At 47.4% G+C, this 18,817-nt stretch overlaps 1 protein-coding gene across 12 annotated transcripts in view; it reads right to left on the bottom strand.

Moving 5' to 3' along the window:
• The window catches only part of MINK1 (misshapen like kinase 1), a 251,428-nt gene that overhangs the window by 116,451 nt on the left and 116,160 nt on the right, over window positions 1–18,817 (bottom strand). For all 12 annotated transcript variants that reach the window (XM_040346853.1, XM_040346851.1, XM_040346852.1 and 9 more), the window contains 2 exons: window positions 14,658–14,768; window positions 9,785–9,875 (listed from right to left, as the gene is read on the bottom strand). In XM_040346853.1, the coding sequence (XP_040202787.1) occupies window positions 9,785–9,875; window positions 14,658–14,768 (202 nt within the window). The remainder of the gene's footprint in view (window positions 1–9,784; window positions 9,876–14,657; window positions 14,769–18,817) is intronic.

The raw sequence follows: 18,817 nt of genomic DNA, 5'->3' as shown, positions 1-18,817 counted from the left end.
CCCCCCCCCCCCCCCCCCCCCCCCCCCCCCCCCCCCCCCCCCCCCCCCCCCCCCCCCCCCCCGGCGGCGCGCGCGCGTGCGCGTGCACGTGTTATAGACGCATTTGGCGCCGTTTTAGCTGGGGGGGAAGGGCGGGTCAGTGGTTTAAAGGAAGGGCGGCCCTTCCTTAGATGCCACAGCTCATTCATTTCTCTGGCTTAAGGGAGGAAGGACTGGGTGAAGCACGGGGCGCTGAGGACACACAGTGGCCAGAAAGAATACTACAGTCTTCAGAAGATTGTGTTTAGCCTAGGAATAGGCTGGCTTTCTTTTCCATCTCATAGTCTTTCTTTGGCAATACTACTCAGGGGGATAGAATGTTTTTTCTTGCCTAGATTGAAAAAAAAAAAACAAAAAAAGAAAAATTTTTCTTTGAAAAAAAAAAAAAAAGTGTCATCTAGGGTAGAGGAAACATTTTTTATTCCCCAAACAGGTGTTTGGGCATTTAACTATTATAAGTCCCAGGTACCAATAAGTAGCAGGTGTACCTCGGTATTGTACCATGGCATCAAGATCAGAGGGTACAAAAGGTGGGATTCCCCCGCAGAATCTGAGGTCTCGGATAGAGCTATGCCGCTGCTTTCCCCACAGGGAGCCTTTGGGCCATCGGGGTCTGGGCTAGAGCTGACGCGAGTCAACCCAACCCTAAGGTGGTCACGGAGGAGTGTTACTCGCCTCTTAAATGAGATGCGGAGAAGCATGGAGAAATGATAGCCGCAGCCATGCGGGGTAGTAAGCGGAATAGATCTCCGTCACCCTGCGCGGACCCTCGGAAGAGGAGGTCCTTTCCTCTGGGGAATTGACGACCTCTTGGACAGAGACCAAGTAGGTTCAGGGATCGAAGATCCGATACAGAGGAGTCTGGGGCAGTCTCCCTGAGGAGAGCTGGTGGATTCAGGGCTTGACGGACTTGGTCCATAAGGCATTCAACCTGCCTGTACCAGATCTCCAGGTATCGACGGTTTCAGCTTTGGGCTCACTGAGGGCGCCTCAAAGCAGTGCTGTGTTTCCGATCCATCCTCTTTTGGAGGGAGTCTTGTTCCAAGAGTGGAACAAACCAGACAAGGTTTTCTTTCCACCTAAGAAATTTTCTGTCTTATATCCTATGGAAGAAAAGTTTTCCAAGAGATGGGCTTCTCCTGCAGTAGACGCAGCCATCTCATGTGTTAACAAATCGTTAACATGTCCTGTAGAAAACGTACAGGTTTTCAAAGATCCAGTTGATAGACGCTTGGAAGCCCTACTTAAGAACTCCTTCACTTCTGCAGGGGCAGTAGTACAGCCAGCCGTGGCTGCGATTGAGTCGCTCAAGCTTTATCGGATCAATTTAAGCAAATGCTTGAACTTATTCCTGCCGAGCAGGCAGAAGAATTTTCGATGTCCCTAAGGCCATATGTTTTACGGTAGACGCAATCAAGGATTCTATCCAACAAGCGTCACGTTTATCATTATCCCTTATCCATATGAGAAGACTCTTATGGTTAAAAGCTGGGAGGCTGAGCCCCCATGCAAGAAGCTCCTGGCAGGGTTTTCCCTTCCATGGAGGACGGCTCTTCGGAGAGGACTTAGATAAATACATTCAGACCATTTCAAGCGGCAAGAGTACTCTCTTGCCAACTAAGAAGAGGGTTCAGGGACCTGCGTTTAAACGACAGTCCTCCCCTGGGCAAGGCCCTCTAATGCCAAGCAGTATCGACGGCCTCCTGCAAGAACAAACTTCGGCTTCAACAGCAGATCACAAGGACAGGCTGTTAGGGGCAAGAGGCAGTGGTTTCGCAAGCCAGCAAAACCAGCCCCCAAGTCTACCTCATGAAGGGGCGCCCCCACCCACGAAGGTGGGGGGAAGGCTGCGACTCTTTTCGGAGATTTGGGAAGCCAGCATTCCCGAAGTATGGGTACGGTCTTCCGTGGCCACAGGCTACAAGCTAGAAATTCCTAAGGTTTCCTCCTCCTCATTTCCAGGAGTCGAGGATTCCAAACGATCTGGAGAAAGGAGCCGCATTAAGGTCGGCTCTAGATCATCTACTTTCCCAGGAAGTAATAGTAGAGGTACCAGTCCTGGAACAGGGGCTGGGTTTCTACTCCAACCTATTCATCATCCTAAAGCCCAATGGAGATGTCAGGCCAATTTTGGACCTAAAGATGGTAAATGCATACTTAAAAGTCCGCTCATTTCGGATGGAATCCGTGCGGTCAGCAGCTGCCACACTCCAAAAGGACGACTTCATGGCGTCCATAGACATAAAGGATGCCTACCTTCATGTTCCAATTTATCAGCCACATCAAAGATATCTACGCTTTATGGTGGCTTCGCGTCATTTCCAATTCGTGGCGCTTCCCTTCGGGTTGGCTACGGCCCCCCGGGTGTTCACGAAGGTTCTAGCTCCAATCCTAGCCAAGCTAAGGATCCAAGGGGTCACGATCCTAGCATACCTGGACGACCTCCTAGTCATAGACCACTCGTCTCCCGGCTTGGAACGAGCAGTGGCCCTCACGGTCCAATACCTCGAGAGGTTCGGCTGGTCCTAAATCGAGAAAAGTCAGCATTCCAGCCCACAAGGCAGGTGGAATATCTCGGCATGAGATTAGACACGGAACAACAAGGGGTGTTCCTACCTCTGAGGAAGGTCAAAGCCATCAAGGAATTAATCCTACTGGTTCTAAGCAAGAAAGAACCGACTATTCGCCTATGTATGAGATTACTAGGCAAGATGGTGGCTACTTTCGAGGCGGTGCCATACGCCCAGAGCCACACTCGCATCCTGCAGGCAGCCATCCTGTCAGCATGGAGCAGAAGGCCACAGGCCTTGGATATCCCGTTGCCTCTCTCATCAAGAGTCCGGCAAAGTCTGTGTTGGTGGTTAGACCCTCAGAATCTACTGAAGGGAAAATCTTTCAGCCCAGTGGCTTGGAAGATAGTGACCACAGACGCCAGCCTGACGGGCTGGGGAGCGATTGTGGATGGTTCCACTCGCCAAGGTATTTGGGCAAAGCCAGAGAAGCTTTTACCCATCAACATCTTGGAGCTCAGAGCTGTTCGACTAGCCCTCAGGGCTTGGACGTCGAAATTGCAGGGGCTTCCGGTGAGAATTCAATCAGACAATGCCACGGCAGTGGCATACATAAATCACCAAGGGGGGACCAGGAGTCAGGCCGCTCAGAGAGAGGTGAGCTTGATTCTCCTATGGGCAGAGGCTCATGTGCCCTGCATATCGCAATATTCATTCCCGGAGTGGACAACTTTCAGGCGGACTTCTTAAGCCGCCAGACTCTATGGCCGGGGGAATGGTCTCTGCATCCACAAGTCTTTCAAGCACTCTGCCAAAGATGGGGAGTGCCGGACGTGGATATCATGGCATCGAGACTCAACAAGAAGCTAGACAGGTTCATGTCCCGCTCAAGGGATCCGATGGCCTGCGGAACCGATGCTCTGGTTTGCCCTTGGCATCAGTTCAAGCTTCTTTATGCGTTTCCCCCGCTCCAGTTACTACCCGCCGCTGCGCAGGATCCGGGTGAGCACATACCAGTTATCCTGGTAGCTCCAGCATGGCCCAGAAGGGCTTGGTACTCACTAATCCTAAGGATGGTAGTGGGAAACCCTTGGACTCTGCCTCTAAGGCCAGACCTGCTATCGCAAGGTCCGATCCTCCACCCTGCCTTACGGCATCTAAATTTGACGGCCTGGAAGCTGAATCCTTGATTCTCAGGGGTAGAGGTCTGTCTCAGAAGGTAATCTCTACCCTAATCAGAGCCAGGAAACCGGTCTCTAGGGTGATTTATCACAGGGTCTGGAAGGCCTATATAGGCTGGTGCGAGTCCAAGCTATGGCTTCCTCGCAAGTTCACCATAGATAGAGTTTTAAGTTTTCTCCAGCTAGGAGTGGATAAAGGATTGGCATTAAGCACAATCAAAGGACAGATTTCTGCCCCGTCAGTGTGGTTTCAGCGGCCGCTGGCCACCCACTCGCTGGTTAAGACCTTCCTTCAAGGGGTCTTACGTATTAAACCTCCAGTTAAATCCCCGCTTTGTCCGTGGGATTTAAATCTTGTTCTGTCGAGTTTACAGAAACAACCGTTTGAGCCGTTGGCTGAAGTTCCTTTGGTTCTACTGACAAGGAAGTTGGTGTTTTTGGTTGCCATAGTTTCCGCAAGAAGAGTTTCGGAACTGGCAGCCTTATCCTGTAAGGAACCATATCTTATATTTCATAAGGACAAGGTCGTTCTCCGCCCTCATCCTTCCTTCTTACCGAAGGTCATATCCAGTTTTCATTTGAACCAGGATTTGGTATTACCATCCTTCTTCCTTCTTCCTAAACCTACTTCCAGAAAGGAAGGGTTGCTGCATACCTTGGATATTGTCAGGGCCATGAAGGCCTATCTTAAAGCTACAGAGAAGATCCGGAAAACAGATGTGCTGTTTATTCTACCGGATGGGCCCAAGAAGGGGCAGGCAGCTGCAAAGTCCACCATTTCTAGGTGGATTAAGCAATTGATCACTCAGGCCTACGGCTTGAAAGGGTTGCCTCCTCCAGTATCATTAAGGGCTCATTCTACTAGAGCCATGGGCGCCTCCTGGGCAGCACACCACCAGATCTCTATGGCTCAAGTTTGCAAGGCGGCAACCTGGTCTTCTGTCCACACATTTACAAAATTCTACAAGTTGGACGTAAGAAGGAATACTGATACTGCCTTCGGGCAGGCAGTGCTGCAGGCTGCAGTTTGAGACCCTCGGATTCCGGGGGCTCCTCTTTTTTTGAGTTAAATTTAAAATTTAAGATTATTTTTCTCAAATAAGTTGGATTTATTATGATTTGAGTATATCTCTAAATTAAATCCTTTTGTCTTGGAGATGTTCTCCCTCCCCTCATTGTAAGCATTGCTTTGGGACATCCCATATAGTAATGAATGCCGCTCTGTGTCCCGTGATGTAACGATAAAGAAAAAGAGATTTTTAATACAGCTTACCTGTAAAATCTTTTTCTTGGAGTACATCACGGGACACAGAGCTCCCACCCCTCTTTTGAGGACCATTTTGGGAGGCATACTGCTTGCTACAAAACTGAGGTACTCCTCCTATGGGAGGGGGTTATATAGGGAGGGGCATTTCCTGTTTGAAGATTGCCAGTGTCTACACCTGAAGGTACTCCATATAACCCATATAGTAATGAATGCCGCTCTGTGTCCCGTGATGTACTCCAAGAAAAAGATTTTACAGGTAAGCTGTATTAAAAATCTCTTTTTTTTCATGTACTCGCCGATACCGATACTTTTTTTTAAAATGTGCGCATGTGTCCCCAAATGTAGCCATGTGTCCCCAAAGAGAAAGCCAAGCCCCCCCTGCCGTCTAGTTGATCAGCGCACGGGGAACATAACAGCTTTCATTTTAATAGCTATGTGTTCCCTGCCGCGCGTCGTCATATATTGACCCTCCCCCTTGTCCGGGCACTTTGATAGACAGATCAACCGTCCAATCCTTGGATGGGTGATCTGTCTATCAAAGTGCCCGGACAAGGGGGAGGGGCTATATATGACAGCGGGGAACACACAGCTATTCAAATGAAAGCTGTTATGTTCCCCGAGCGCTGATCAACTAGATCAGCGCTCTCCGCCCCTTCTTAGCCAGTTCTCGGGTGAAGAAAAAGCATCGGGTGAAACATAGGGAGACTTTGCGCGAGTACAAGTGCTCGCGCAAATGCTCAGTATCGGTCCCGATACTAGTATCGGTATCAGGACAACCCTACTGTATATACTCGAGTATAAGCTGACCCAAATATAAGCCAAGGCACCTAATTTTACCACAAAAAAATGGGAAAACTTATTGATTTGAGTATAAGCCTAGGGTGTCCATGTGCATGCCTCACTGTGCCCATGACTAGACTTACGTTTATCATGGGAGTCTATGGAAGGGGTGCCCGGCTTTGAAAAATCTGTGCTCCCCAGGCGTAGGTCCCCTGGACAATAAACTTTGCACATTTGTAGAGGAGAAATGGGGCTATATGTGTGACAAGTTTAGGGTCCAGGAGACCTACGGCCAGCCGGTACCGGGTCCCCAAATTTACCAGCGAAATTACAGTTCAACATGGGAGTCTATGGAAGGGGTGCCTGGCTTTGAAAAATCGGTGCTCCCCGGCCGTAGGTATGGGGTCCAGGAGACCTATGGCCGGCACCGGGGTCCCCAAAGTCCGGGAGATCAGGCACAAAAAGGTGACTCAAGTATAAGCCAAGGGGGGTTTTTTAGCACAAAAACAAAATGTGCTGAAAAACTTTGCTTATACTCAAGTATATAATCAATTACATGTATTTAGTGATACCCATTGGAACTAGGGTTGTCCCGATACCGATACTAGTATCGGTATCGGGACCGATACAGAGCATTTGCGCGAGTACTTGTACTCGCGCAAATGCTCCCGATACTTTTATTTTTTTATTCTAGGGTGGCCGGAGGAGTCAGTGGCTTGGGAGGGCGCCAGAGTGCGGGCGGAGTTTGGCTGGAGAGGGGGCGGGCAGCAGTGACTAACTATGGGGTGGGGATGTCAGGCCGGCGCCCGCTCTCCACGACTGAAGAAGACTTGTGCGGCGGTGAGGACAGCATGGCGGCGGCAGCAGCCGCCGCTGTAACAGTGACACACGGGGGGCTTTGCGTCGGCACACCCGGGACCCAGCCGCGGCTCTGATAGGTCTTGGCTGTGACTGCCTCACAGTCACACAGCCGATCAGACCGAAGCCGCCGCCTCCGTGCACGGCACACTGACTGATCATCTGAGGTGTCTGCATTGTACACTTTCCCCCGGCTGATCACATGTTGAGTGATTACCTGCAGTTAGGGACAAACGTGTGCCCCTGGAAGTCTGTATTGTAAGGGGGGGGGGGTGCCTGTATTGTAAGGGGGGGTGCCTGTATTGTAAAGGGGGGGGGCCTGTATTGTAAAGGGGGGGTGCCTGTATTGTAAAGAGGGGTGCCTGTATTGTAAAGAGGGGTGCCTGTATTGTAAAGAGGGGTGCCTGTATTGTAAAGGGGGGTCTGTGTAACAGGCAGGGGGTCCAGAACTGTTAGGGGGGGTGTCTATGTAATGTCAAGGGGTGCAGTGATGCAGAGTGCTGTGTAATGTAAAGGGGTGCAGTGATGCAGGGTGCTGTGTAATGTAAAGGGGTGCAGTGATGCAGGGTGCTGTGTAATGTAAAGGGGTGCAGTGATGCAGGGTGCTGTGTAATGTAAAGGGGTGCAGTGATGCAGGGTGCTGTTAATGTAAAAGGGGTGCAGTGATGCAGGGGCTGTGTAATGTAAAAGGGGTGCAGTGATGCAGGGTGCTGTGTAATGTAAAGGGGTGCAGTGATGCAGGGTGCTGTGTAATGTAAAGGGGTGCAGTGATGCAGGGTGCTGTGTAATGTAAAGGGGTGCAGTGATGCAGGGTGCTGTGTAATGTAAAGGGGTGCAGTGATGCAGGGTGCTGTGTAATGTAAAGGGGTGCAGTGATGCAGGGTGCTGTGTAATGTAAAGGGGTGCAGTGATGCAGGGTGCTGTGTAAAGGGGTGCAGTGATGCAGGGTGCTGTGTAAAGGGGTGCAGTGATGCAGGGTGCTGTGTAAAGGGGTGCAGTGATGCAGGGTGCTGTGTAAAGGGGTGCAGTGATGCAGGGTGCTGTGTAATGTAAAGGGGTATTAGAGGTGCAGTTGCGGAGTCTGGCTGGAAAGGGCGGGCACAGTTGGTGGACGGAGTCGGTGTTAGGAGAGAGAGTCCTCACCTGCAGTTAAACTTGGTAAGCTGGCAGGAGTGTAGGGCGCAGCTGCATCAGGATCTGTGACACATTCAGTTGCTGTCAGCGGCTGAACGTCCCTACGCTCATCTTGGTACACCCAGCCTAAGCAGTGTTTTTTACAGCATTTCAGTGCCAGCCACCTGTCAGTGCAATCAGTGCCCCTATCAGTGCCACCTATTAGTGCCAGTCACCAGTCAGTGCCCATAAGTGCCACCTATCAGTGCCAGCCACTTATCAGTGCCACCTGTCAGTCCCCATCTGTCAAACTGCCACATGTCATTGAAAAAAAAGTATCGGTATCGGTGAGTACTTGGAAAAAAGTATCGGTACTTGTACTCGGTCTTAAAAAAGTGGTATCAGGGACAACCCTAGGTATATTTTAACGCAATATTTCATGCTTTGTTAATTCTGTATATTTATGAATAAATACTTTTTCTACTTCAATACTCTGTATATTTGAAATCAATACTTTTGGTGCCTAAAAAGTCCACCAAGTATAGATCTATGAATGTCCTAAACTTGTTTGGAGTTCATAAAAATGTACATACTCTTTCAGTAAAAAAAATAAAATAAAAACCATTTAGGATTAGTTTGGGACTTTCCTCCTGCTATTTTGAGGTCATATCCCAGTGATCTTGATCTTAGCATCATATTGCAAATACTGCCTTACTGAACCTTATGCACACCCTTCATGTATTGAACCACTTGCCGACTGCGCTATAGCCGAATAAACGCTATAGCATGGACAACTAGCTCTGGAAAGGCCTCCCGAGATCACGGTTCTTTACCACGTGATCAGCCGTGTCCAATCACAGCAGATCAGGGATGTAACTAGAAGCCAGTTATCGCCGCTCTTTTCCTCGTGCCGAGAGCATGAGAAGAGAAAAGAGCCGATAACCGGCTTCTCTAAAAGGGACATGTACATTGATAATCAGGGCACCGATAATCAGTGCAGTCCAAACAGTGCCCACCAGTGCTGCCAATAAGTGCCCTTCAATGCTGCCAATAGGTGCCCCCTCATCAGTGGCGCCTACCAGTGCCCATTAGTGCCATATATCGGGGCAGCCTCATCAGTGCCCACCAGTGCCACATAATCAGGGCAACCTATCAGCGCCTATCAGTGAAGGAGAAAAACGACCGGATTCCAAAATGTTATAACAAAATATAAAGAAAAGTTTGTTTTTATTTCCAATTTTTTGGTCTTTATTCGTTTTTTTGTTTTTTTTTTATAATTTTTTAATTAGTGTTTTTTTTTCAAAAAAATAAAAAGTGGTGATTAAATAGCACCAAAAGAAAGCTCTACTTGTGTGAGAAAAATAATAAAAAAAAAGTTTTCTTTGGGTGCAGTGTTGCATGACTGCGAAACTGTCATTCAAATTGTGACAGCGCTGAAAGTCTGTAGCCAATGAGCTTCTAACTTCAGCTTGTTCAATTAAAGGGGCTGTAAACCTTCGTGTTTTTTCACCTTAATGCATCCTATGCATTATGGTGAAAAAACACCTTGCAGTGTCTGGCCGTCCGGGCCTCCGACCCCCCAGCCCCCCCCCCCCCCGTTTTACTTGGCTGAGCCCTGAATTTCCGTGGGCGTGTCCCCGTCATCCTCCTCTCCTTGGAGTCCAGGCTTTGATTGGATAGACTGATAGCAGCACAGCCAACCCCCTCAGGAGAGAGCTTCCCAGAGGGAGTTATCTAATGCGGGGAGGAGCCGCCGTGGGACCCCAGAACAAGAGGATCGGGGTCACTCTGTGCAAAACTAACTACACAATAGAGGATATATGACTTTTTTTTTTCCTTTTTTTTTAAAAAATAACAAGCACAGAAACCTTAAGTGTCCCTACAAGATTTTTTTTATTTTTTTTTTGTGGCAAAAACGGAATCCAATAAATAAAACAACCTCATAGTTTGGATGCGATGATCATATGTCTGCAAACTTTGGGCCATGTAGTGTATTACAGAAATGGTTTGCGCACACTCCCTATATATGAACTTACCCAGTTTAACTTCAGCGTTCTCGGTCAGGAGGACGTTCTGACCCTTGATGTCTCGATGGATGACCTTGTGAGCGTGAAGGTGCGCCAGACCCTGAAGACGGAAAATAAAGAATACTTTATTTACTTTTAGCACATACAGTTTGTATTGCTTATTATTGGACCTGGCTGATCCAATTGCCAACAGCCCTAAAACCATAGGGGTAGATTCAGAGAGATCGGCGTAAATTTCTGCGGGCGTAGCATATCTCAGATACGCTACGCCGCCGTAACTTAGTGAGGCAGGTTCTGTATTCAGAAAGAACCTGCACCCTAAGTAAAGGCGGCGTAGCGTATGTGGTCCGGCGTATGCCCGCGGAATTCAAATTATCCATGTAGTGGGCGTGTTGTAAAGTAATGAAGGCTGACCCCACGTATTTGACGTTTTTGACTAGTGGCGCATGCGCCGTCCGTGAACATAACCCAGTGCGCATGCTCCAAATTAACCAGCAAAAAGGCAATGCTTTCGACGTGAACGTAAATTACGCACAGCCGACATAATCGACGGAAAATTATGCGCCGGCCCGACGTCCATACTTTACATAGCATACGCCTCATATAGCAGGGGTAACTTTACGCCAGAAAAAGCCTAACGTAAACGACGTAAAAAAATGCGCCGGGCGGACGTACGTTTCTGAATCAGCGTATCTACCCAATTTGCATATTCCTTGTGTAAATCGACAGAAGCGCCACCTAGCGGCCAGCGTAAATATGCAGTTAAGATTCGACGGCGTAGGAGACTTACGCTGGTCGTATCTTAAACAAATTCTGGCGTATCTGGTTCTTTGAATCAGGCGCCAAGATAAGATGCTTCACACCCAGAGATACGACGGCGTATCTGGAGATACGCCGTCGTATCTCCTACCTGAATCTACCCCGTAGTTTCTATGCAGCACATGCCTTTAAAGGGGTTTTCCACCTTTTTTTTAAGTTTATTAAAAGTCAGCAGCTACAAAAAGTGTAGCTGCTGGCTTTTAATAAACAGACACTTACCTGCTCCACGTTTTCAGCGACGCGCCGGCCGGGGCTCCGCTCCTCGACCCCCTCATTCTTAGTGTGGGCACCCGGCAGTGACAGCTTTCGGCTTCACGGCCGGGCACCCACTGCGCATGCGCGAGCGGCAGAGCGCATGCACGAGCGGCGCCGTCCGATTGGACAGGCGCTCGCCTACAGGGAGGGGCTGTGAAAAGGCGATTAAGCTAATCGCCTTTCCAGCCCCTCGGCGGACGGAGGAAGTGGGACAGGAAGTCCCCTTCTCCTTAAGGCCCCACTCCCCCCCCCCCCCCCCCCGCCAAAAAAAATTACATGCCAAATGTGGCATGTAAGGGGGGCGAAGAGTGGGTTAAGCGGAAGTTCCATTTTTAGGTGGAACTCCGCTTAAGTGTCTGAAAACACATGCAAAGGGTAATATGCTGAAAGAAAGGCAGGAGTCAAAAGAGGTCAAAGAAGGCATCCTCAGGTTCACATGCTAACCATTTGCTGGTAAGAACAAATTAGCTCAGAAAGCTCTCACAACACAGACATGCTATGAAAAAAAACCTGCCTTTATTACGCCAACAAGGCCGTGTCTGCACATGACAGGAGACAATTAGACAGACACCTGATAATTCATGTACAGCTATCCAAGGACAGCAGGAAAAGATTGCTTAATTTGCCTCTCTGTGTTAAATGAGCCAAAATGTTATTCTTGTAATCTCCATAATAGTAATTTCTGGGGCAAAGTGGGTGCAATGTGTAAATGAAACTCACAGGGGGGGGCAAATTCAACCTAGCGGAAACCTGAAGCAACATTTACTCCAGATATTATTGAATATTTTAAATAAATTTTGCAACGAAGAGCAAAAAAACACAACATTGATAAGTGGGTGGGGAGTGCAAACAGAAAAAGGCCCTCGCTACCAAACCTAAAAACATCATCTGTACAAAATATTAAAAATAATCATCATTGCAAACCGCATTCCAGCTAAACTGAGTGTAGGTCTCATTTAACCTCCCTGGCGGTATGATTCTTTCATATTTTTGGTGCTGAAAGGGGTACCATTATTTGGCGTTTTATATTGTAGGCCTGGAATTCTTATGAATAACTCACTTAAAGTGGTAGTAAACTCTGTACTACCACTTTTACCTACAGGTAAGCCTATAATAAGGCTTACCTGTAGGTATAAAGAATATCTCCTAAACCTGTAAGATTTAGGATATATTACCCCTGCAATGCGCCGACTGCAGCGGCGCATGCCCATCGGAGATTCTTGGCTAAACGCCCGGCAGCCGCCGGACCTTGCCAGGGAGAAGTCTCCCGCATGCATGCGCGGGAGTGACGACATCGCCGCTCCAGCCAATCACAGCGCTGGAGCGGCGATACCCGGAAGACACGCCGAGGCAAGATGACATCTCGCTCTGCGTGGACCAGGTAAGTTCCTCACACCTTGTTTCAAAGTAAGTAATTCATAATGAGCTAGTATGCGGTGCATACTAGCCCATTATGGCTTTTGCTTTTCAGGTGTTTAAAAAAAAAAAACGGCAGCGGGTTTACTACCGCTTTAAATCTGTACAAACAAGAGTCTAATAGACATCCCGGGTATGATAAAATTTGAAACACAAAATCATAAAATATAATGAATAATTTTTATTATAATTACATTATCATTTAATTAAATAATCAAAAACACAAAAATTTGCTCAGTCGCAGAATTGTCGCTGTCATTACTTTCAGTGTTTGATGACGAATTTCCCCACAAATCGCGATCCGCTCAATTCTGCAAGTGATTCTAATTTATTATCGCTGTTTTCTAGCTGATCTAAACAATTTTTTACATAAAGGGACACTTTTGGTTGCTATGGACAATCTACAGTTTCCAGGCAGAAAGAACAGTTTTTATTATATAAAAAGTACATGTCAGGACACTGGGCAGACCACTAGGGACAAGGGGGGGTGTGTATTTATTTTATACAGTACTGTAATCTATAAGATTACAGTATACTGTGTTTTTCATTTTTTGAATTTGGCGCTGAACTCCGCCCCCCGTGCGTCGCGCCGCTCGCAGGGAACGGAGCTCGGCATTAGGCAGTCACCAGTGTGAATTGAGCGGGATGACGGCTCACACACACAGCTGGGAAACATCGCAGGATCCAGGGACAAGGTAAGTAACTTCCCCTGTATCCTGCAAAAATCAATACTCACCTATATGCTGCAGTAGTCCCACATGGACTCTAAATGCCGCGTACACATGTCGTTTTTCGGCATGGAAAAAAATAAAAAAAATAAGACATTTTTTCAGCATGTCCAAAAAAACAAAGTTTTTCCAACTTCATCATTAAAAACGATGTAGCCCACACACCATCGTTTAAAAAAAATGATGAACAAAGCGCGGTGACGTACAACGGCACTCTGAAGGGAAGTTCTATTAGCGTTTGGCTGCTTTTTAGCCGATTCCGTGTTGGTAAAAGACGATTCGCGCTTTTTTGTCTGATGAATTCAGCGTGATGAATGTGCTTACTCCATTATGAATGGTAGTTTTACCAGAACGAGCGCTCCCGTCTCATAACTTGCTTCTGGGCATGCGCGGGTTTAAAACGTCTTTTAACCCACACACGATAATTTTTTACAACCCGAAAAACGACATTTTAAAAAACGACGACATTAAAAAATGCAGCCTGTTCGAATTTTTTTTTTTGTCGTTTTTCAGAAGCCGAAAAACGATGTGACCATCATTTTAAATGATCGTTTTAAAAACGTTGTTTTTTTCATGCAGAAAAACGACTGTGTGTACGTGGCATAAGCCCAGGAACTAAGCAACCACATGACCATGATCTCTCAGTTCTCCAGCTTTTCTTAAGGGGTTTTAAAGGTTTGTTTTTATTTTCTAAATAGGTTCCTTTAAGCTAGTGCATTGTTGGTTCATTACCTTTTCCTTCCATTTCCCTTCTAAAAATTGTTTTCTTTGTTTGAATTTCTCATGTCCTGTTCTCCTCAGTAAGCTTTCCATCATCCGAGTGGTGGAAAGTCATTTAGAACAGATTACTGAACACCTTACTGAGGAGGAACAGGAAGTGAGAAATTCAGACAAAAAAAAAAAAACATTTAGAAGGGAAATGGAAGGAAAAAGGTAAGTGAACCAACAATGCACGAGCTTAAAGTAACCTATTTAGAAAATAAAAACAAACCTTTAAAACCCCTTTAAGCAGAGGGCAGTGACTGTCAGTCACTACTTTTATTCCTGCTCCTCCAGTGCTGGGTCTGGCTCTCAGCCATGCACTGAGAGGCGGAGCTAGCCATCAATCGGGCAGCTGGGTGGAGCCTAGAGAGGCTCGGACACATCAGCCTTTCCTTTTCAGCAGAAGTGGTGGTTGTGGTTCCCACCTCCCACTTCCGCTGCTTGTAAAAGTGATCCAATGGCTAATCAACCGCTCGTATAACCTTTACAAGTTAGGGAATCACTGGCTGAAAATGTTAATACCGGGGTTATAGCTGACAGCTGCAACCATAGGCCAGCACATGGTTCTTCAAACTATGGCCCTCCAGTTGTTCAGGAACTACAATTCCCATCATGCCTCGTCATGTCAGAGTTTTACAATGCCTCATGGGATGTGTAGTTCTACAACAGCTGGAGGGCCGTAGTTTGAAGGATCCCTGGGCCAGTATAAATCACTTGAACACAATGACGTACATGTATGCGATTGTGCGGCAAGTGGTCAATAAAACAGGAGGAGATTTTCTACTTTCAATTCTTAAAAGAAAATTGGATAAAAAAAAAAAAATATAAAAAAACTAAATCAAATATATAAAAAAAAAAAAAAAAAACTTGGACAGCAACAGCAAATATGCATACAACTTTACCCGCAAGATTTCCCGGCAGATGTACGCAATACAGTCTTCTTTTAGGGAGTTCCCCTTCGTGTTCTTCACCAGATCGGTGACCGATCCCGCACCACAGAACTCCATGACCAGCTGTGAGGAGAGACACATAGGATATAATCACGCCATTCATCAGCATGCAACATTTGGGTAGAGAAAGGTATCATTTATAGGCCTTTTCTTTTAAGCTTTCCTTATACCAGAGGAGGACAAAGCCATGGAAAATTAAAGTAGAACTTTATCTTCGACACAAAAAATTTAAATAAAATATTGTATTGTGCAAAGTATAATGTCGGGAAAACCACTTGCCTTATGCTATAAACAAATAGGCCCAGATTTTCGTAGAATGGAGTAAATTTGGGCGGGCGTAACGTATCTCATTTACGTTACGCCGCCGCAAGTTTTTCATGCAAGTGCTTTATTCACAAAGCACTTGCGTGTAAAGTTGCGGCGGCGTAGCGTCAATCACCCGGCGTAAGCCCGCCTAATTCAAATTAGGCGGGTAGGGGGCGTGTTTCATTAAAATGAAGCGTGTCGCCGAAACTGCGCATGCGCCGTCCCTAAAATATCCTGGCGTGCATTGCTCTAAAATTACGTCGCAAGGACGTCATTGGTTTCGACGTGAACGTAAATGGCGTCCAGCACCATTCACAGACGACTTACGCAAACTGCGTAAATTTATAAATTTTTACGCGGAACGACGGCCAACTTAACATTGGTTGCGCCTCATAGACCCAGGGGCAAATTTACGCTGGGAAAAGCCTAACATAAACGTCGTAACTTACTGCGTCGGCCCGCGCGTACGTTCGGGAATTCCCGTATCTAGCTAATTTTGCATACTCGATGGGAAAACGACGGAGGCGACACCTAGCGACCAAAAAAAAAAACTGCATTTAAGATCCAACAGCGTAAGAGCCTTACGCCTGTCTGGATCTAATGGATATCTATGCGTAACTGATTCTAAGAATCAGTCGCATAGATACGACGCCCCAGATTAGGACTTACGACGGCGTACATGGCGTTGCGCCGTCGCAAGCCCTTTGAAAATCTGGGCCATAGTTTCTACTTACTTTTGAACCAGTGGGGAAACTGGGCATGCTACACATGTTGAAAAAACTTAAAGCCGTAGTAAAGACCATCATAACAATGTTCCGTGTCCCCTCCTCCTCCCTATCCTGCATAAAAAAAATAAAATAAAAAAGTACCACCGATCTTTTTGTTATTATGGTCTGGTCACATGATCATGCAGCTCTGTGTAAGGGAGCGCTCGGCAACATCCGAATTCCTGGAGCCGTGACGTCACCCATAGGCTCCATTGCATCTTCGCTGTCAGCGCTCCTTCCCCTGCAGCAGCCGCTCACGCGACGCAGGGGAGCCTTAGCTGCAGGATCGCATGACCAAACCACTTCATATTAAAAAGCAAATACACAGATCTTTTTAAGGGTGTGCTGAAAGGTAGGAGGAAGAGGAGGAAGGGAGGGAACGTGTTAAAAATAGTTCTGTTAGCCTCATCTTCTACTATGATCAAAGAACACAGGGCATATGCAGCATGTCCTGTCCTTATGGCCAGCTGTTGCCCTTTTCCCCTTCAAAGGAGTGTGCACGGTCTTCAATCTCAAGTGCGTATGCTCCGAAACGCGGCGCAAGCACGCCCAGTGAGGTAATCGAGCCAGGCACTGCGATTCAGCATGCGCCCCAGCCCCTCACTCCTGTCTCCCTTCCTTTATACCATCTGCCGCCGAGACCAGCAAGGGGTACTGGTGGTGACAGCTCCAGCATGGGCCCTGGCCATACGAGACACATCGGAAGAACGTTTGAGCTTATAAGATATGCCTGATTTTATCTCCCCACATGTGGAGTATTTTTACGGTGTTCTCATTAAAATATCTTACAGTCTACACTCAGAGGCATCTGTACCGTTTTCTCTTTGCACGTTGTCCCTGAACAGTGGACTATCATATGTCGCCCCCACTGTTAGCATCATTTGGATGATCCCATAGCACATGGAATCACTAAACTGTGGACTTTGTAATATTTTTATGCCAGTCATAAACAATCGTCTTGCACCAACTCCAGATGTTTACCCCTCGACTGCTGCTGGCAAATTCTGGTTTAGTAAAGTGTAATGCACAATACTCTGACTTTGTCAATCAGCTTGATGAGCAATAGTTCTGTTGGATGCAAAGGAACAATGCAGAACTGTGTGTTTTCTTTGAGGTCAGAGATAACTAAATGGCAGACTGTGGTCCGTACGGGACCGAGTTAACAGTCCTGTCCAGGATGCGGTCGTGCCACTTCGTAATTGGCTGTCCTCACCCAAGTTTCCAGCCCCGGCCGCCGCTGTCATCCTCACAGCAGGGCAAGGGGTGGGAGGTGCAAGCAGAGCTGCACAGAGAGCATGAGTCTTTCAATTGCCCACTTCTTAACATGGTAAGCTGGGCAGCTCCCGCCCTTCGTCCAAATCTACAGAACCTCTCACCCTCTGCCCACGGGAGGGGACAGCCAGGCAGGCAAAGTGCCTCCGTCCTGCCGAAAGAAGGACTGTGCAGGAGAGGCTTCTATTGAAAGGGTCACTGTGAAGTAAAGAAGCATTGTGATATAAAGGGGGTTGTGATGTGAAGGGAAACTGGGGACTACTTTAAAGGGGAGCAGAACTGTGATGTGAAGAGGGTCTGTGGACACTGATGTAAAGGGGTGGGCTGATGTGGGGGGTTGTGAATGAAGACACTGATGTGACTAGGGCTATGTTTGATGGTAGGCTGAAGGACATTGATGTTGGGGGGTGGGGGGGGGGGGGGGGTCCTGATACATTATAACGCAAGCATGGGATTCGAACTTCCGTTTGAATTTTTTTTTTACTGAATGGACCTCTGTAAATTTTTAATTTAGGGATTCCGATTTAGACTAAAACTTAATGGTTCAAAAAAAATAAATAAATAAATAAAAAACACAAACATGTCATACTTTCCTCCACTGTGCAACTCGTTTTGCACAGAGGGCCCTGAATGTCAACTTCTGGGGTCCTTCGGCGGCTGTCTCTACTCTCCCACATCGGATAACCCCCTCTGGGAAGCTCTCTCCAGGGGGGGTTACCTGCGGGCGCACTCCTGAGTCCAGCATTTGCATCCATAGATACAAATGCCGGACTTGGGCCCGACCCCCACGTCATTGGAGTTGATCGACAGCAGGAGCCAATGGCTGCGCTGCTACCAATCTATCCAATGAAGAGCCGAGATCCAGCACATTTCGACGTGGGACTTTTGGCTCAGAAAAGTAAAACGGGAGGGGTTGGGGGCCGGTAATTATCAGATGTTTTTTCACCTTGATGCATTAAAGGGGTTGTAAAGAGAATTTTTTTTTTTTTTTTTTTTTAAACAACAAACATTGTTATACTTACCTCGACTGTGCAGCTCGTTTTGCACAGAGTGCCCTGACCCACGTCTTCTGGGGTCTCTCGGCGGCTGTCTCTGGTCCTCGCTCGCAAGAACTTTCCACCTTCATGCGAGCTCGCATGGTGGCAAGTTCTTGCGGGCGTGCTCCCGTGATACAGCCGGTGGCTATAGCCGCTTCACTGTATCACTCGGGCCCCGCCCCCCCCGGTGCACCCGCGTCATCGGATGCGATTGACAGCAGCGCAAGCCAATGGCTGCGCTGTTTTCAAATCCATCCACTCTAGCCAATCAACAACCAGGCTGAGCAGCGAAGAGGACGTCAGGGGCAAGCACTGAAGGTGAACGGGCTCAGGTAAGTAAAACGGGGGGGGGGCTGGTATTGTCGGATGTTTTTTCACCTTAATGTATAGGATGCATTAAGGTGAGAAACCATTTACCTTTAGTGTCCCTTTAAGGTGAAAAAACAGGAAGGTTCACAACCCCTTTAAATCCCAATGACAGGGTTTTGTGAGCATTGATGAGTAAAGATGTTTTCCACCAAAATCTATTTTACATTGCACCACTTTTTCCACTTGCCTTTGACCAGGCAACCTTCCAGCGTGTTCTGGCAGCACAGACAATGGTAAAGGTAAGCAGAAATGAAAAGTATTCAGTTGCTTCTTTTGCAGCTTTTACACCCGTTTTATATACAGTATGGGCCATATTCTGGTAGAAAGTAGGCGGGCGGCGCGTAAGCCATTTACACTCCGC

This window comes from Rana temporaria, chromosome 3, assembly GCF_905171775.1.
Source record: "Rana temporaria chromosome 3, aRanTem1.1, whole genome shotgun sequence".
Lineage (NCBI taxonomy): Eukaryota > Metazoa > Chordata > Amphibia > Anura > Ranidae > Rana > Rana temporaria.
Note: the sequence above shows the minus strand (reverse complement) of the source record. Positions and strands in the feature narration are given on the sequence as shown.